The sequence below is a fragment of the Anguilla anguilla genome, chromosome 10, assembly GCF_013347855.1.
Source record: "Anguilla anguilla isolate fAngAng1 chromosome 10, fAngAng1.pri, whole genome shotgun sequence".
In the NCBI taxonomy this organism is placed as follows: Eukaryota; Metazoa; Chordata; class Actinopteri; order Anguilliformes; family Anguillidae; genus Anguilla; species Anguilla anguilla.
The window spans coordinates 6,821,711-6,841,032 of NC_049210.1; the positions used below are offsets into that span (position 1 = coordinate 6,821,711).

Genomic DNA, 19,322 nt, shown 5'->3' on the forward strand with positions numbered 1-19,322 from the left:
GCTTTTTATACAGATATTCTGCTAGTGAGTGGATGTTCTTGTTGGATTTATTTTTATTTTTTTTGTCTGTTGGTTATTTATAATTTAAGCGAATAAATTAACAAATTGCCCTGTGCTGAACTTGGGGAGCAGGGATTTGGGCGGGAGGGAGATATCCTAGTTTGTCGTTTAAATATTTTTGCAGTGTGAAAAAATTATCGATGAGAAAGTGTATGAAATGGTGCGACGCCATAGGATCGAGTGATGTCGTAAGCATCGAAATGAAATGTGTTTCAGCATGAGCACACACCACCATCCATTTTCAATGCCTCCAGGTTTGTGGTAGAGGTGGCTGAGTCCTCTTTATCATGCGATACTGAACAGTTTCCACGCTGAAGACATGACAACATTTTCAGCGGCTGTCTGGTACAGCACATATTTGTAAAAATGCTACACGAAGAAAGCTGATGAAAAGATATGGGTCTGTTTTCTTTCTTTTTTTTTTTTTGTTGGTTGTTTGTTTTTGATCTTTTGAAGAAGATATAGTTTGATATTAAGGTACATCTATAATTATTATTTTTTCTTCATTAAAAAAAAAAAAAAAAAAGTCACCGATTAAATGTAGCTTGAAATTTTCATGCCTGGTGTTGTATTTCTTTGCTTTCCTAGCTTGTGCCTGTGGGCTCGAGTGGGTTTTGCACTGATAGTCAGACACCAAAGTTCACTGCCTCCACTCAAGTAGCAGACAAATTAGCAGTTACCTCTGGGCCATACAGACTCTGAAGTGTTTCTCAGAAATGTTTCGTCTTGAATAAGTTGCATTCTATCTATATTTTTCCCTCCTAAATTGGAATTTTTTTTTTTGTGGGCTTGGCTCATCGCCAGGGGTCTGAACCCCCTTGAAGGATGTAAAAACCAAAGTTGTAAAATCTTTACATAAACTCAGTAATTCTAATGGTAAATATTCAAATATTTTTTCCCAAGCTTTGTCTGAAGTAAGACTGTGCTACAAGTTCAAACACCCCTATGTTGGGTTATGCCATATCTTAACCGTTGACCATCCATGGTCTCACAGACCCCACCTCCCCAAAAAATCAGAGGGTAATTCGAACCCCGCTCATCGCTGCAGCATCGCCACTTGTGACTAACGACCAGACCTAGCGGGCGTAACAGAAATGTTTCTTCCTTTTCACTCTGCAGTCCATCAGCTAAGCCAAGTGGATGTTGTGCTGGAGGACTGCATTCACACAGCTCCGTAAGCAGCCTGCCAGTGTTCTGACCAACTGCCAAACTGGGCTGTGGCTGCTTTTATTGTTTTTTTTAAATATTTAAATTTATTGACCATTAACATTTAAAAGGTTTCTCGCTCTTCTCAATGAAAAAATCTAAATTTCACATTTTGAACCCCAGGGATAAAAATAAGGCTTTGTGTTAAGATATTTATTCAGAGAAATACATTTTTAAATTATTTAATACATACATTCTTTAATTATCTAAACCCTATTTCTGTGTTGAACTGATATAATTAAGATTGATTTCCTCCAAATTGTTAGTAAGCCCCCCAGGCTAGGAAATTGGGTTGTGGGTTAAAATTTGGAGTTAGGGTAAAGAGTTCAGTAAGTGTTAGTGCTGAATCAAAACTAGGGTTATTTTTAGCTGCTAAGGAAATGGTCAGGGGGAGATTTATTGTTTGTTTTGGATAGCCCAATTTTTTTCAGTACATGACTGTATCATTATTGCCTTATAAATTCAGATATTTTTCATTGAAATAAATTTTTTTCATTTTAAACCCATTTCCTTACATTTCTTTTTGTTGATGTTACTTAATGTTTTTTTATTTTATTTTTTAAATCTATGTCAAGAGAAAAGCCGCATTTTGAAGATGTACTCCAGGTTTATAAATGGAGTTAATATTAAAGTAAGAGTTAGAAAAAATATAATTCAGTAATAATGAATTATTTAAATTTAAATTACATGTGTTAAATTTGTTGAACCGACATTATAGTTTAATTTTAATCTATCTCAATAGAAAACTCATATTTTGAAGTTGTACCCCAGGGTTAGAAATTGAGTTTAATGTTCAAATTAGGATTAGGGTTAGGTAAACCGTATTTGTTTGGTCTTAAACAAATTTTAAATTCACTAATTATTTTTTAGCCGCTAAGGAAATTGTTAGGGCAAGGTTACACGTCTGGACGACCCAAATCTTTTCATTATTTCGATGTACCAGTATAGCCTTATTTATTAATATATTTTATCTCTGAAATATATTTTTCATAATAAAATATTTCAATCCTATTTGCTTGTCTTTCCTTTCTTGAATTGATGTTTCTAGTTTTCAATTCATCTCAGTAGAAAAAGGGTAAAAAACAGGAATAGTTTAGGACAAAAATTACTGATTTTGAATGAGGTAAAATTTTCACTTGTAGGTTGTAGCACTATAGTCATATATATGAACATATTTTTCAGGACAAATTACTTCAAACAGATGTCTTTGTACTTCCTTGAATTAATGATACTGCAATTGAGGATACCGTCAAGGTTCACTGAAATGTGTGATGATTAAGAAAAGAATTGCTAGAATTACATTATACAACTCACTGAGCTGCAGTGTAGTATAATGGCTAAAGAGTTGGTCCTGTAACAGGTTTGATTCCCCGGTAGGACCCTAAATATCTTAGGGCAAGATTAAGTACCTATTTTGGGTGCAATCATTTCCACTATTGGGATATACCACAATACCCAATCAAAAATTAAAACCCATTCCTTTCATTGACTTGATATTTAGATTGCTTTTATTACATCTCAGCAGACACCTAACAAGGTATCTGCCGTGGTTAGAAAAATGTTTTGGGGCTCAAATTAGGAAAACAGTAAGCATTAGGGCAAACACACACCTCAAATTCTACAACATATCACACTACTTTTAGTCTGCATGACAAAAAGACAAAGTGAGAAGCCAGTTTGAACAACTCTTGACACCATTTTACCAGTCAATTTCTCAGAAAGGCCAGCCACTTTTGAAAAGATCACATGACTGAGTAGAGAGCATCATACTTTTTAATTTGAATTTTTTTTTCCATTTCTTTTTTCACAACTTTATTACACAATGTGTAACAGGTTACCCACTATAAAAAGTGAAATCATTCTAGAACCAAATTCCTTCATCGAATTGCCAATGAAACTTGATGTGCCATTTTCACACTGCCGGAAAGTGCTAGCTACAATGGGGAATGCCAAAAAAGTGTTAAAGTCAAGCAACATAAAAAAAATTATGTACTGTGAATATATACTTAACTGGGCGATCAGCGTCTCAACCTGGTCACACACAACTGGGCAGTTGGGCACATCTCAACTCAACCACACCAGGCAGCATTCAGACAGCGAACAGCCACTCAAACCCAACTCCCAAACCATATCTCAGACAGCTCCACTCCACCCGAGCGTAATCACCAGCAACGTCGAAGCTGCTTTGGCAGTAAGCATTAAGAAAACACATCCAGTTTATGTTCCCCACTACCTGGTAGTGGAATAATCTATGCATGCAAGGTCATTCACTCCTGTTTTTTTTTTGTTTTTTTTTAAAGATTCAAAACATCACCGCCCCCCCCACCCCCCTTCCCATAAGATGGCTGAAAAGTGGTCATCATAATACCTTCTACCATCATCTACCATCATGGGAGAGGAGGGGGGGGGGGGACAAGAGACCCATCTGATTAAATTTGATTTTGAGTGTATATCAAAAGCAAACCATCTGAGCTACTTATTTTAGACAGGTTTATTGATTTATTTACAGATGTTCGGGCACATGAGGAAGCAGGGATTATTAAGCTGCTCTGACAGATGAGTCAAAAGAGTTCCTCATCTATATATGTTCCTCTTTAAGAGCCTCTTCATATGCTTGGATTTTTAGTTTTGAGTATGTATGGGGCGGGGAGAAAACTACTTAAGATAATTCACTGGTCAGACATACAACCCCTAAGCTCTTAAATGCCAATCAACCATTTCTTTAGTTCAGCTTCAGCCACACAAAAGCCATAAGCAAAAAACTTTTGTCATTTGAGGTTTCCTTAGTTTCAATAATATGGCCATCGTTCGACACTACTGTTCCTTCAGTGAGCCAGTAATGGAGTCTTACCTAGTAAACAGTAGCCAAGGGGTAGTGGCTTAGAGAAGTCTAGATTTGAACGGCATCCATTTTGGATCCATCCAAGGAGAAACACTACTGCTCTCCCCCCCTGTGGTTTCTAAGCTCGAGTCATTCGCCAGCACTCTCAAAGGAATGCGTGCAAGCAAAACTAGATTTTCTGATTCTCAAAATTTTTCCTAAAAAAGAAAACAGAAGAGCGTCACCCAATGTGGGAATTATCAGTTATCACAAGGCTTGTTTCACAGTACGGTGTCATGTTTAAGGTACTTTGAGTTACAGGTGACCAGAATACAGACAATTTATTTCCACTATGGAAAAAAAAAAAAAGAACTAAAAAAATAAGAACAGAGAAAAAGAAAGAGCACAGTACAATTATGTGACTGGGGAATGGATTATTTCAAAAGGCCTCCGAGATCTTGTGATCTCAGACAGCAAATCAAATGCAAAATAATAATAATAATAATGGAAAAAAACAAAACCTAACAGAACAAAAATGCAAGTGTCCAAATTCAGTTTCTTAAGAGTCTATTGTAGAAAAAAAGGGGGAAATGACAAGTTGAAAATCAGAGGAAAGCCAAGTTCCTGATTATTTCGCCTCTTCGGTCTTCTCCCCTTTCTTCTCAGACTCCGCCTCTTTCTTAGACTCCGCCTCTTTCTCCTCCAATGGCTTGGTGGTGTCATCCTTTACAGAGAGCTCCTCCAGCTTCTCAGCCACTTTGTTTGCGCTGTCCTTGTTGCCTGCCGACGGGGAGGAAGCACCAGTTAAGCACCCATCTGCTCACCCCTTTCACCACCAAGTCATTCCTCTGCAATTCAGCTTGTCCAGAATCAGTGGACACCCACTTAAATTTCACTGCAAACCTCTTAAGCCCAGGGCTGCCCAATCCCGTTCCTGGAGATCTACCATCCTGTAGGTTTTCATTTCAACCCTAAATTTCACTGAATTTATTTAACGTCATTTAGTTCATATGAACCAGCTGAAGTTCATTTTCACAGCACGTATACTCCTAGCTTAAAGCACGTTGTTCAAGGGCGCACCAGGAGAGCCCAACTGGGAATCGAACCCACAACCTCTGAGTCACCAGCCCAGGTCCCGACCCTCTACACACCAACCCATTCACTGCACACAGAGCAGTGTGTAGCAGAATATGAAAACACCAGCCTACAGCGAGGCCGGTGGAAGTTCCACTCTGCAGTCAGTGTAGCAGACAGAAAAAGTACCAGGCTGGACGGAGCAGCAAGGAACAGAGTGAGTCTGCAAACGGTCAGTAAGAAAAAAAGGAAATGAAAATAATTAAAATACAAATGCTACACTTACCCGAACCGTCTAAAGATTTTCTGACGACTTCTTTACATTCCTCAAACTTTGCCTTGAACTTCTGTGCATCTAAACAAAATACAACAAAAGAACGTGTTCATTACATTCATGTTCAATACATTCATGGGTACATGCAAACAATCTTTATCGGAGCACATAATACGCACAACCACAAGAAAGTACATGAAAAAAGTCAATCAGAAAAAGGAACACCAGCACTCACACCACCACGTTCAAGGAGAGTTACGCTGGCTATGCTCACTAACAGCAGCTGAAAGCCAGGGGGCGCTCTCAGGTAGCAGGCCGTGAACGCGGGCTCGGCAGCTGCGGTACTCACTCTCTGCATTGAGGAAGCGGATGGCCAGCAGCTCTGGCTTGGGGTGCTCGTCAGCAAAGTCGGCGTGTGTGTTCCACACCCAGGCCCGGTCGCTACCCGCGTTCGGCCTCAGCTCCATCACGGGAAGAACTGCGGGAGAAAAACCGAGTGGTGAACAGCTCCATCAGGGGAACAGCCGAGCAGTGAACAGCTCCATCAGGGGAACGGCCGAGCAGTGAAGAGCTCCATCAGGGGAACAGCCCAGCAGTGAACAGCTTTATCAGGGGAACAGCCGAGCAGTGAACAGCTCCATTAGGGGAACAGCCGAGCAGTGAAGAGCTCCATCAGGGGAACAGCCGAGCAGTGAACAGCTTTATCAGGGGAACAGCCGAGCAGTGAACAGCTCCATTAGGGGAACAGCCGAGCAGTGAAGAGCTCCATCAGGGGAACAGTCAAGCAGTGAACAGCTCCATCAGGGGAACAACAGCAGGAGAACAAACAAGGCCCCAGCAGCAAACAAATCACCCTTTATTTGGGATTTGTGCACCCAGCATGGTTATTTGATACGAACCACACTACAGTATGACACAACCTTCACCCAAGTCGTTTGCAATTGAACTGTAACCTTGGGCAGTTTGATCACTTACTGCAAACATTGACAAAGCCTGCAAGTCTTCTGTTGAATAACAATTAAATCACCTGGATTAACAGAAAAATGTACAGCTGTCCAATTTTTAAAAAAATTAAAAATAAAAATCAAATAAGTGTTTGGCTGGATGCATGGATATTTTTTACAAACTTGGGCTTTGGGGCATTAACTTGCCATTTGACTGCACCATCCAAGCACACACTTTCGCTGGCATCAATTTCCAAACTGTCCTTAACCTCTGCATTAATCTCCCATTACACTAAGCCAGCAAGCAATTGTGTGGAAGGGGCGAGTGGCTCTTGATATGGGCAACACTTACAGCTGGAGTTAATGCAAATTCCCCCACTCGACACCACAGGCCAGACTCAATATGCAATCCACCCCAGTCAACAGATGCTCGGCAGCTTCCAGATGAGCAATGCACAGAGTGGGGCGCAAGGTTTAAATCATTTGTTGGACCAGTCTTCACACAGCCAACAGAAACACCCTGTGGAACTGCCGCCAAGCTGTGCGTTTAGCCACGTTTTTCCATGACCTGAGGGAACCACAAAAATTGTACATCTATTCAACTGGCAGCCTGACTGTGTGTGTGTGTGTGTGTGTGTGTGCAGGGTAGGGTGGGGTGGCCAGCCACCCCAGATGTACTCAGTGAATGTGAGTTCACGTGCACTTTTATAAATGGTACGTGGGAAAGCTCAGGATGTCTGGCCTTGTATACACCTTTTTTTTCTTTTGCAATGTTTTTTCAACACAAGTCAGTGTTCTACAACTCAACTGCTTTCGGTCACTCGCCGTGATTGTTAGGCCAGCATTAGAATGCTCAGTTATGAACATTCTAATCTCATAAGTGATCTCACACCGTTAAAGGGTTTTAAAAAAAAAAATTTAAAAAAAAGGAAGCATCTGCAGAATGCTGCACTTGTGTGAGAAATGCCAGTAAATGAAAGGATTTTCAAGGATGGGGCGCCAAACCAGTGTTACGTTACCGTAGTCAAGTGCCCCCCCCCCCCCCCCCACCTCCCCTCTCACTGAAACCTATTATAAAGGACAAATTTTATCCAAAACTTGTTGGGCATTTTTCCCCCTCAGGACCAATTCCAGCTATAGTCACATGCCCACTGAAAATTCTAACTACAAAAAAAAAGATTAAGATTCATTTCATGATATATTTTGCAGATTCAAGTGCAAGAAACTGGGTCACGGGTTCTGGGCAATGGGGACATTCACTGTTGTGATTACCCTGTGGTACGGCTAAGACCTTGGGTGCTGGGTTACAGCATGCCGGCGACAGGGACACTCACTGTTGTGATTGGCACAGATCTTGAGGGTGCGGTCTCTCCTCATCAGCAGGCGAATCGTGCCCTTCTCCTTGTGCCGCAGGAGTTTGACGTCTCCCGTTCCCCTCTCCTTCCACTCCGGGGGGTCGTTCTCCGACGCGAACCGGTAGAGCTTCGCCCGCCTGACAACAACAAACAAACAAACAAACAAACAGGCCAAAACCACAGTGGTCAGACAAGCAGACCAGAACTTGGGAGAACAAAACAAGATCAAGGGAGGTTAAAATGGACAGATGTTCAAATGCAGATTCTCAATTATCTATTCAATGCAGATTCTCAATTATTCAATGCATAAGGGATGTCCCTAAAGGTACTGATTTTCAGATCCTACATACCTTTGGGGCCACTAGCATTCAAATGTACTGAAGCCTAGTCTCTACAGCCATCAAAGAGTACAAAAGGCTCTTGGATTTGTGAACTTATGACACGCCCAAATTTCTAGCCTCTGGGTGAGATAATTAATGTTTCTTTACCAATCAGGAAAACTCACATCCTTGATCTATTAACTTTTATGCATATCAACCACTATAATCCTTTAAGGTGCCACATGACAAATGTGTGATTAGAAAGTTCTTAACGGAACATTCTAATGCTGATGTCACAATCACTACTGGCAACTGAAAGCAACAGAGTTCTAGAACACTGACTTAGAATTTTGAAAAATAAAAACATTCCAAAAATAGCTACTCTTCAAAGGGATAAGATAGGGGGAGAGAAATATAAAGAAAAGGATCCCATGCAGAGTGTGTTCAAATATCCACATACTGATGATTTTCTGGGAAGCAACAGTTCTGCTGTGGTCCAGCAGGCTACTCACATTTTGAAGAGCTCCTCCTCATCCTCCTCTAGCGTCTTAACGTCCTGCTCGGGGAGGGACACGATGGGCTCGAAGTGAGGGTCGTGATTGGTCTCTTCGGTGTTATCTGTTGAGGGCTCGTGCTCCTCTTGCGTTTCCTGCGGTGACCATAACAATTAAGTCCACTGCGTTATCTTCACAGTGCTTTAAATCGGATCCCTGCAAGTCGAGGAGTTCAAACCCACCTCCCTTTTCGGTCTGATGTGGTTCAACAAACACAATTTTCTCATTGCATTCATTTAAGAAAATCACTGATTAAATATTTATACAGCCCAACGGTGGAGAGACATGCAGTCCAGTCGAAAGGGTAGTAGACACAACCTATATACATACTCGATCACCGCCAGGGTGCTTTATGCACTGTGATCCCATGAATTACCCTCCCTGCTTTCCCCAGTGTCTGTATAAAACTTTTTTTTTAAATCGAAAAAACCATGAAAGGGCAGACCATCTCCTCTCCTTCAGAAAAAATAAATAAAATAAAATACAGCAGTGTATCAAACTATGGCTACAATGAAACTGCCTTTAACTCTCCACCATTTATACTGTAAATTTAACCAAAGCTCTTGTCATTTGATGGGCCTGGGTGTCTGAATGTTCAGTGCATTTTGGCTGATATGCAGTTTGAATGGAGTTACTGAAAAATAAGGAAATGTGGGCTGAAGGAAATGTAATTTGCAAGACAAATGAATCACGTTTTTGACATTTTTAGTTGGCATAGTGGGTTACTCGACTTCAGAAGCAACAGACAACAGGAATGAGTTCTGGCAGAACATTAAGTTTTTCAAACCAATACAATAAGTTTCTGTTCATTTACCACAAAATGATAATTACATGGACCATTATGCACTGTACTAATTTACTCAAAGATACTGCATTTAAGTTGACAATTTTTGAGGCACAGTATTCTTGCTGTAACTTGTTTGGAAGGATACATTACATCTGGCCTTAATGAGCTTATTATAGCTTCCAGAATCAGGGCATGTTCGACTACACTCACAATGCGAAGAGGGATTTAAAAGATTGTGCTTTGGGGTTGCCTTGTGTGTGAGATTTGCTGTGGTAACTAAACTTACCGCCACTGGTGCTGTGCCAAGCACTTCATAACGTGTGACACATCCCACCTGGCTATCTGTGCATTTTTACATGGAATGAATGCTGTAATATACGGCACTAGGTATACAAATAATTTGCACGTTATTATACAAAATGCCTAACAAATTAACACTCGGTGAGGGAAAAAAAAAATCGGTTAAGTCCTCGCTCCAATTTCGAACAAAGGCTTGACCCATCAATTCAAGCCAGGAAAACTATCCCCTCGTCCTAGTTCGGCTAAAACAAAATTCTTTTTTTTAAGTTGTGAAAAGAAATGTATTTTTCAGAGTCTAAACCGTTTAGCAATTTTCACATTTTCTTACGTTAGAATACACTGGCAATCCACAAGGCCCTGTAATACAATATTAGGGCAATGCCGGCACGTGAATCCAGCAACGTCATGTGGCGTAATGTGCGTTTATGAACCAAATTAACCAATTTCTTTGTTAAAGCTATCCTTTTCTCAAAAAGAAAAACAGCGTTTCGTCAAACAAGTCAGACCGGAGGACTGAAAAAAGATAGATATATTTTCTGCAGTCTTGTCAAGTGTGCAGCAGGACTATTAGCTAACCATATAGAAAGCCAACTAAAGCAGGGCCTTGCAGTTAGCAACTTCAGTTTAAGCAACGTGGGAAATTTCCCCCCTTCAACAAAACGTTAAACCTAACATTAATTTAAACTGAAACATAAAAAGTTATGGGTAACAGACCGTCCGTTACGTTGCAATTAGCTAGCTAGCGTTTAAACCATTTATACGTTGGTTCATTCTGTTTTTAAATCAATTGGCTAGCAAGCTAGTCAGCGCCAACATCGCACAACTGTGAGTAACTAGCGTGTACATTATCAAATTCCTAGAAATGTAAAAGTCAGCTGTGTTCTCAAAATTAAACGTGGACGATAATTTATTTGTGGTTTTGGTGAAAGTGTTATTCGGTTGTTCGCGACCAAGCAAACGTGACAATTTTACTAGCCAACGGGGCTAAGTTGGCTAACGTAGCCTACGAGCTAAATTTAAGGGGCAAAGGTGTTAAACTTTTTAACGCTTCTGTTTGAAGTACGTTATTATCAAGCGACTGATGGAGCAACATTTAAAAATTGTAGTACTCTAAGCACACTAAAATGTAACCAGTCACAGGCGGTTGCTTTACCCTGGAAAAAAGCCCCACCACCCCGGCCGGCTTTTAAAATTTCCCCCATCACAGTACGCAAGATGAACCCCGTGAAACCTACTGAAATCATCCCTATGCAATCCAAATCACATCTTCACTAAACACCGAACACGCAAATATCTCCCGAAAAAACATCCTCACCTTTGTATCAGCCATATTAATACAGATGTTTAGGGATTGCGGAATTTCGTCTTGTTACTTTCAAGCCAAGCCCCAGTCCGTCTCCTCTGCACCTCTTCCTGCTGCTCCTTTCGCGCGCTGAAACTCTCTTCACATTTACCTCACTCCCAGCAGCCCCTCTACTTTCCACACAAATTCCGCTTTAAACTGTCTTATTTCCCCCTTGATAAAGCTTTATAATAAATTGATTAATGTTAAATTACGCGTTTTATCATTTAATGCAACTATATGTTTTTAAATGTAATGCATAAAAGTTTTCATTTATTTATCGTTTTCGAAGAAATAGTTCAATCAAAAACAACAGTCAGGTTGCATTTTATGGAAAAAGCATATTTTAGCAATATAGTTTTTATTTTTACAGTTTTACTATGGTTGACCCTGGGGAAAACGTCACTTCCTGTAAACGACTGGTTTTCTAAATATCTTTTCTTTTTTTCTTTCAGACGTTTTTGTGTACACCAAAAAAAGTAATGTGGTAATACCAAACGTTCGTTAATAAAAATCTGCAAGAAAATTAGAACGCATTATTCTCCCATCGTCCCCACGTTGCGATGCACGTGTTTTCCCTTACCATCATGGCGTCCTACTGATGCGCACAGGCGTAGCAAGTTTAGTGATAGGTCTTCTACTAATGCACGTGCCATAGTTAACTTCTAAAGCCAAAGAAAAGGTAATTTCACTCTTGTAACCACGTTTTGTTTGTGCAATAATATGTGGCTATATGACACACGAAGGAAGCCCTTAATGCATGAATTATGTTGGCACTTAGCTAACTAGCTATAGCTCCCGGTAATACTGTAGCTACCCAATACGGAATAGCTGGGTACAGTTCTGCATGACATTGCATGGCAGCCCACGCATGATGTATTAATACTTCAATACCGTATTAACATTTCTAGGTGCAGCACAAATGTGTCCTTTCTAATTGCTTTTGCATACAGCTTTATTAGTATGTCAGATTTGCTGTAATAAGTAGCATACATAGCCAAAGTAGACTGAGAAAACGCTGGGAGATTGGGATCACATTAGCAACGTCATCAAAATGCATTGTGTTCCCTTCTTAAAGTTTAGAACATGGCAGAAGTTGAAGACGGAGCAGTGGCGGCTGCCGTCTCGCTGGGCGAAATGGATTCTGGGCTGGAGAAAGTGACGGAGGAAGGATCGACCGAGAACGTGGACGAGGTGGCGATGGACAGAGAGGCCGAGGCGGGCTCCGACCCCAGCGTGTATCGCTACGTCAAGGGGGACCTGTTCACCTCCGAAATCTTCAAGGTCGAGATCCAGAACCTGCCCAAGTTCCTCGGCTTCAACGACCTGAAGAGGTTCCTGAGCAAGCACGGCCTCAACCCGCACAAGATCAAGCTCTTCGGCAGGCAGACCTTCGCCTTCGTCACCTTCAAGAGCGCGGAGGAGCGCGACAAGGCCATGAAGGCCGTCCACGGGATGCAGTGGAAGGGCCGCGTGCTGAGCGTGCGCCTGGCCAAGCCCAAGGCCGACCCCATCCTGAGGAAGCGGAAGCAGGAGGAGGCCGAGGGTGCCTCCTCGCCAGCCCCCAAGCGCTCCGCGGAGTCCCGGGACCCGGAGGCGAAGGCGAAGGAGGAGGAGAACGAGGAGCCCCTCAGCAAGCAGATAGCGGACGTCGTGACGCCCCTGTGGGAGGTGCCCTACGAGGAGCAACTGAAGAGGAAGGAGCAGGAGGTGGAGGCAGTCCTGCAGAGGCTTGCCCGGTGAGAGTCAAGTTTCATCTGACCCCAGGGGTGGGCAAGGAGGATTATGTCTGTTTTGGGATTTCATGCCCACTTCTGCCCTTAATTATTTAATTAGCCCAGTCATTTAGTAATTGATATTTCGGCTATATTTCTGGATACGTTCACGAATGACATCTGAAGGCTGTTCCTGTGTCCCAGCATGAAGCATCTTATTGTGTCCTAATCTACGGTTAAAACAACATAAGTGTATTCAGCAAATTCAGCTAATTGGTTACAACAGAAACGCCTAATAAATTCTAGGAATAATTCATTGGACCTAACTTCTCTGGGCAATGTTCACTCACTGCCATTTAACTTATCACCTGAAAGTATACTGATGGAAAGTGAGAAGCCTGTTGAATGGGCCAGCATTCAGACATGTCCCTTTAAGAACAACCTGATATTCTCTCTTCATTATAATTGTTTGTCTGCAGGAATGATTATTTACCAAAACTTAACCTTTCTCATGACAAGGTGTCTTTATGCATCGCCGGTTGCATTACCTTTGCTGTGAACCTGTCGAATACTAAAAAAAAACGGAGTCTCAGTGTTTTATCTGTCTTTTTTTTTTTTTTTTTTCTTTAGGGAAATCGGAAACAACAACAGGGCTATGCTACCCTGGCTGTTCGTGCAGAAGGAGAAGCATAATAAAATGTGCTGTCCGCTGGAACCCATCCGTCCGTCTCCCGTCCAGGTACTGTAACACATTTTCTCTAACTCGTTGCTCACAGATCGCCTGCATTCGGGATGCACCTGGAAACCTCAGGGTACCTATCGAGAGCCGTTCTCACGAAACATCCAGCTGGTATTTCTCTTTTTTTGCTTTGGATTCTGGCAACCCGGGTTCAGTGAAATCCATTGCGTGTGCAGGTTGCCAGGGATCGAGTTAAGGGTACAGATCTTTCCTTTTTTTGGCTGTGGCTGTGGAATCTGCAGGATGCCCAGTGTAACAAACTCCAGATGTATTTTTGAAACTGATGATGATTTGTATCATAGCAACCGGCAAAGGGTGGAAAAAAAAACAAGGCAAACCAATGTTACATTACATTACATTATAGGCATTTAGCAGACGCTCTTATCCAGAGCGACTTACACAACTTTTTACATAGCACATGACAATGTCATGTGGACACACTGATCTTTCGCAAATAAACCCAGTTCAAAAGATTGAGAATTTGGCTCCGGTTGTACAAGTCTGTTCTTGAACCTGCTAGTGACTTGTATCACAGAAAACGGCAAGAACAAAACAAAACAAAAACGACCAAAATTGTACACACAAATTTCAGAGGTGCATCTGCAGTGCGTTTATGGTGAACCCTTCTGTTTTAATGCACAGACCGAGTACAGGAATAAGTGTGAGTTCCTCGTTGGGATCGGGGCAAACGGTGAGGACAAGACGGTGGGATTCCGGCTGGGGAAGTACAAAGGGGGCTCCTGTGCTGTGGTCGGCCCCTCCGAAACCATCCACGTTCCTGCAGAGGCCAAGAAGGTGGTCCAAGCCTTCCAGGACTACATCAGGTAACTTACTCGGGAACCGGGATCTCAAGATCCTCCAGTCTGAGAGGGTGCAGTGGCTACAGATCTTTTTTGGTGATTGCTTTCCAATAAGCAGACAACCCAGGCCTTGGAAACAAGGTGCGTCTACACACCCTACTTATTAGTTACTTAAATTACGCACTTAAGTGCTGAGACACACAAAAAAACAAAATGGCAGACAGGGTGACGCACTTGTTTTTCATCTTTATCACATTTCGTGTGCTGGGGATCTTTTTTTTCTGTCTGAGTTTGTCTGCTTAGTCACGTACTGCCAGCAGTAGCCCTCACAAGTCACCTGAGACGGACGCGCCTGTCCGGTAAACAGCGGTGTGCCGTCAGCCGGAGTTGTTTGCGCTGTGAAAGCGAGCGTACGCAACGGGGGCCGTAAATTCAGGATGCCTCTCCTGGCAAATATTTTACGTCCCAAGCAAAAAAAGGGGGGGGAAACCAGACGGCGTTTTACGAGGGTCGCGCCAACGCGCCGGGATCCTCCACGAGTTGCGCCAGCTGTCGTTGCTTCTGTTTTATGACGGGGCTGTTTTTGTTTTTTTGCGCTCGTTTGTTTTTCGCTCCGCGCGCAGGACGACCCCGTACTCGGTTTACAGCCCGGAGACGTACGAGGGCCACTGGAAGCAGCTGACCGTACGGACCAGTCGGACCGGTCAGATCATGGTCATGGTTTTCTTCAATCCGCAGGTAAAGAGACACGTCCTCCTCCGTACTTAGCTTCTACCGTGCAAACCAGGTTTCAGAGCAAGGGGTCAAAGTGTGTAAAAATTTTGAAATGGGATAACCACTGTTCTAAATACATTTTCACGTTTTATTTACGTGTAAATGACAAGTGTTAAGACTATCCGATAAAATGATCGTTGTTTTTTATAGTATTTCAGTGCAGCCTGGGTCGTAGAGAAAGATTTCAACAGTTAAAGCATTTTATTGAGGTTGGAGTGCTTGAGATGAGGGACTTTAGGGACTCCTGATATATGCACCATTCCTGTTGATGTTAGTGTCCAGCCAGCGCTGTAGCCAGCTGGTCAATCTGTTAAAACCTGTCATCTGCCAATTTTATGGTTTTCAGTAATGTGTGTGTGTGTGTGTGTGTGTGTGCGCTATTCATCAACAATTATTCAGTCCTCTGGTGGTATCGACCAGACAATGCACCACTGCAGATAGTCAACTCTAGAGACCCGTTCCGCTTGTCAGCAGACAAACTTCCCAGTGGGCCTAACAGATGGACAAGCCACATGTTCCCATTTTTTAATCACATCCCGGCCCCCCAAAATAGCCCAATAATTACATGGATTATGGAGTGCAGGAAGTAAAAACAGTCCAATCGGACAGTTTTATTTTTTATTTAAAAATAAAAAATCTTTTAGAAATTCCATTTCGCAACAATGGAAACCGATAACAGAAGTCCCCCTCCATGTATCTCATTTTGCAAGCTGTGCCTGAATTGGCTGGATCTTGCTGGGGCTGGAGAATGATTAATGTTCATTACAGCAGCTGGGACTGAGCGATTCTCTTGCAGCCTAACGGCGGTTTCTAATTGGTGGGCTTCCCTTGACTTCCTCCCACCCAGAAAGTGGTCAGCACAGATAGGGATTCCTTATGGAGCCATTTTACAGGAGCGCAGCTTGATCGCGGTTTCATTTTCTGGTTTTTCCATGGAAATGGCTCCACTGGGTGCTTCTGTTCTGGTTTTTACGATTACGATTCCCTCTGGAAAAAATGTCCATTGCGGAGCGCTGTGTGACAGCCTGTTTGTAAATGCCACTGTTGATTGATTGATCGATCGATTGATTATTGATTGATTCTTTCCATCTTGTGTTTAAGAAACTTGAAGATGAGGAACTGGGCAGGCTGAAGAGCTCTCTGAAGCAGTATTTCACCGAGGGAGGGGGGAAGGAGAGCGGGGTGACGTCTCTGTACTTTGTCCGGGAAGGGCAAAGGTGAGAGCAGAAACGACTCGTCTGGCGGTTCCATTGCATTCACATCCAGAATTGTTGTGTATTACATTGTGTTGTATCATATTGTTGTTTTGTTTTGTATTGTATTTGACTGTGCTTCCTGCCCAGGGAATGCAGATGCACATCAGCTTGAAGCTAACGCATGGTTCCTGCTAAATAAACTAAACTAATGATTCAGAAAGGTTGGCCATGTCCAGACGTAAGCGCCTTGTGTAAAAAGGCAGATGAATTTAAATGTTCTGGCCTTTGTGTGACACAAGGACGTCTCCCAACGTGGAGGACCTGCCCTGTGAGCTTGTGGCTGGAGAGTCCTGCATTCACGAGGAGTTGCTGGGCCTGAAGTTCAGGATATCTCCACACTCCTTCTTCCAGGTAAGAGCAACAGGTCCCCTATCATAAGTTAAAAAGGGTTATATATATAAAAAAAAGGTTTTATATTTTTATTTAATACTTCCTCAAATCTTTATATTGTCATTGCACATCAAGTGTGGCCAGGGACCCCCTACAGTACCTTTAAGGAACCCCAGGGGTCTACTCAGACCCCCTGTTGAAAGCCCAGTGTCTTAAGACAAGGAGAAAGAGTTTTGGGTCTGTTCCACTTCAGCTCAGTTCATTTGAGGAAATTGGTTGAAATTCCATTTCATTTGAAAAACGCCCGTAATGTTTTTTTAATTTTTATATCAAGTTCACTCCTACAGACGGAGCACTAGCTTATGCTTGGTGAATTTCAATGAATTTCACTCCCTTCTCTCTCACACAAAAACACACTATGAGCACAGTTAAATGGGGCACGTGGAGGAAGAGTTGATTCGTTCAGCAGCCTCATCAGCAGAATTTCGGCTCGAACCGAATGAGCCGAGGGTGGAACGGACCCCAGCTGGGCTAGCAAGCGTTCACGAAATCGGGTCCCTTTGTGCCCGTTCTCCACAGGTGAACACGAGCGCTACGGAGGTGCTGTACTCGGCCGTAGGGGAGTGGGCCCAGCTGGACCGGGACAGCACGGTTCTGGACGTGTGCTGTGGAACAGGAACCATCGGCATCTCTCTGGGCAAGGTGACAGGAGAGGGGATGGCGGGTTTTTAGAACTGGCGATGTCGTGTTTTAATGTAACGTTGCCTTTATTTGTCCTGTGAAATTAGTTTCTTGTGTTATGGGGTTTGAGTCTCACCTTGCTTAGGACGGCCTGGGTTAATCTTGTCATTCCCTTCTACACACTTCTGATTCTCTCTCTCTCTCTCTCTCTCACAGAGGGTAAAGAAAGTGATTGGGATCGAGCTGTGTCAGGAGGCAGTGGAGGATGCCAAAGTTAACGCTCAGATCAACGGTGAGCAGCAGAACACGCGCACCGCGATCACCCTGAACCTTAACAAATCAGAATTTGTTTTAAACCTACTGCTCTTTTGCTCCTGAAGAGCCAGTGTGGAGAAGCACGGCTGTGACTTTTTTTTGGGTGAGCCTACACATCTGATAAGAAAAGTCGTATTTCAATCTTTCAGGTCTGACGAACGTGGAGTTCCACTGCGGAAAGGCAGAAGACGTGTTCCCGACTGTGCTCAATGCCGTCGTTTCCCAGAATCTCACCGCCATTGTGGATCCTCCCCGAGCAGGACTGCGTGAGTTTTTTTTTTTGGAAAATGTCCAATTAGGAAATGATTCCTACATCACTGTCCTCATTGGACACTTCTAATGCAACTGTCAAAATTCTAACTGGCTTCACCCACACTGTACACTGAATGTGATGACCAGGAAAGTTGTATTTTTGTCAGTTTTATTTTGTATTCATATTTATACTTGCCAACGTTATCATGTACCAACAAGCTACCTAGCTTTATTAACCATTTCATTTTATTTACCAGTATTTGAGGCTGCACTTTCACGGCATATAGTTCTTTACCTTAAATGTAGCCGTTCAACTTGCACATAATAAAAAAACCTTCAATTTTCCAACCTTTTCACTTGTGGCAGAAAAATTTATCTTATCTGTCTGCATTGAAAAGTTGCTGCCAGCACACAAAATTGATTGTTCCAGTGAATCATATATCTGGCAGCGAAGATTAAAATGGCAAGCTGTCAAGAGTTGAACACTTATTTAAACATGCCACCTTGTTTTGCTTCTCAATGCAATGTTTTTTTGTTTTTTTTACTGAAATTGATTGAAGTTTTATAAGGTCATCAGTCATCTCCCAATGCTTCTTCCAGATTCCAAGGTCATCTTGGCAATCCGAAGAGCAGAACATTTAAAGAGGCTGGTTTATGTGGCTTGCAATCCAAAAGCTGCCATGAACAACTTCATAGAGTAAGTATTCTCCTCTGGAATGACCCTGGTAACGTTGAGTTTGTGCAGTTTGCTGGCATAAGTTTTTTTCCCTAGTGAAGGTAATGTCAATGCCCAAATTTAACAAGAAATAAAGCGTGGTGTCCATTTGTGATAAGTCTCTGCAGAGCCCCCTCCAATCGTGTTCGAGGTGCTCCATTTCGGCCAGTCAAAGCCATGGCGGTGGACCTCTTTCCACAAACCCCGCACTGCGAGATGCTCCTGCTGTTTGAGAGAGTGGACTACAGCTCCCAGAGTGACGCAGCCAAACAGGAAGAGGCGGCCCCTGCAACTTAACCAATCAAATTCTCCGTTCGGCTCTGCTCTAATCAACTACCCACCAATTTCCAATCATGCTTTGTTTGTACAAGCACAACTAAGGAAAATGAAAAACGTAGTAACATTTCCTGTGTATGATCTGGTATGGTCAGCATCTTAATGCAATATATGAGCAAAAGATTGAGAAAGTGGGTGTAGTTGTAAGCAATTACTTACCAGTAAGTTCGACATGGGTCATTCTTGACCTACTTGCCATCCCATTTCAGTTACATTAAATGACCTTGAGTTTTTTTTTTTTTTTTGCATTTATTAAATCTGTTTTTGGTGTCACTGTCAGAACATCAGTTCTTAGTGTATAATTTTTTTGTAAATTTAAAGCAAAAATAAATGGATGACAAAGCAATAAACACAACAATGTCCTTGCCCTTT

At 42.5% G+C, this 19,322-nt stretch overlaps 2 protein-coding genes and 1 non-coding gene across 4 annotated transcripts; 1 reads left to right on the forward strand and 2 right to left on the reverse strand.

Moving 5' to 3' along the window:
- Positions 1-2,756: 2,756 nt before the first annotated feature.
- On the reverse strand, positions 2,757-11,233 carry ranbp1 (RAN binding protein 1). Its single transcript, XM_035378692.1, has 6 exons — positions 11,011-11,233; positions 8,567-8,703; positions 7,714-7,871; positions 5,785-5,913; positions 5,448-5,516; positions 2,757-4,867 (listed from the first exon to the last, which is right to left on the reverse strand). Exons 1-6 carry the CDS (start codon positions 11,023-11,025, stop codon positions 4,716-4,718), a joined length of 660 nt encoding a protein of 219 aa, XP_035234583.1. The 5' UTR covers positions 11,026-11,233; the 3' UTR covers positions 2,757-4,715.
- LOC118207154 lies at positions 5,262-5,388 on the reverse strand. The gene has a single exon (XR_004761323.1). It is a non-coding gene; the product is annotated as a small nucleolar RNA SNORA77 (small nucleolar RNA).
- Positions 11,234-11,603: 370 nt separating the features above from the next.
- trmt2a (tRNA methyltransferase 2 homolog A) lies at positions 11,604-19,300 on the forward strand. 2 transcript variants are annotated; one of them, XM_035378690.1, is made up of 12 exons: positions 11,604-11,719; positions 12,115-12,776; positions 13,383-13,491; positions 14,134-14,315; positions 14,915-15,029; positions 16,167-16,282; positions 16,561-16,672; positions 17,231-17,353; positions 17,549-17,624; positions 17,797-17,913; positions 18,500-18,596; positions 18,734-19,300. In XM_035378690.1, the coding sequence occupies exons 2-12, from the start codon at positions 12,124-12,126 to the stop codon at positions 18,909-18,911; spliced, it is 1,878 nt and encodes a 625-aa protein (XP_035234581.1). In that variant the 5' UTR covers positions 11,604-11,719; positions 12,115-12,123; the 3' UTR covers positions 18,912-19,300. The 2 variants fall into 2 exon arrangements, with proteins under 2 accessions (XP_035234581.1, XP_035234582.1); XM_035378691.1 differs by having other exon boundaries at positions 12,121-12,776.
- Positions 19,301-19,322: the final 22 nt, after the last annotated feature.

Bases quoted from the DNA above. Each gene is read 5' to 3' on its own strand.
- trmt2a (XM_035378690.1), top strand. From the start codon at position 12,124: ATGGCAGAAGTTGAAGACGGAGCAGTGGCGGCTGCCGTCTCGCTGGGC. The intron at 13,492-14,133 runs GTACTGTAACAC...TTTAATGCACAG, and splicing joins TCCGTCCGTCTCCCGTCCAG to ACCGAGTACAGGAATAAGTG. The intron at 15,030-16,166 runs GTAAAGAGACAC...CTTGTGTTTAAG, and splicing joins TGGTTTTCTTCAATCCGCAG to AAACTTGAAGATGAGGAACT.
- ranbp1 (XM_035378692.1), bottom strand. The intron at 7,872-8,566 runs GTGAGTAGCCTG...TGTTGTTGTCAG, and splicing joins GAGGAGGAGCTCTTCAAAAT to GCGGGCGAAGCTCTACCGGT. The intron at 5,517-5,784 runs GTGAGTACCGCA...TATTTTGTTTAG, and splicing joins CCGCTTCCTCAATGCAGAGA to ATGCACAGAAGTTCAAGGCA.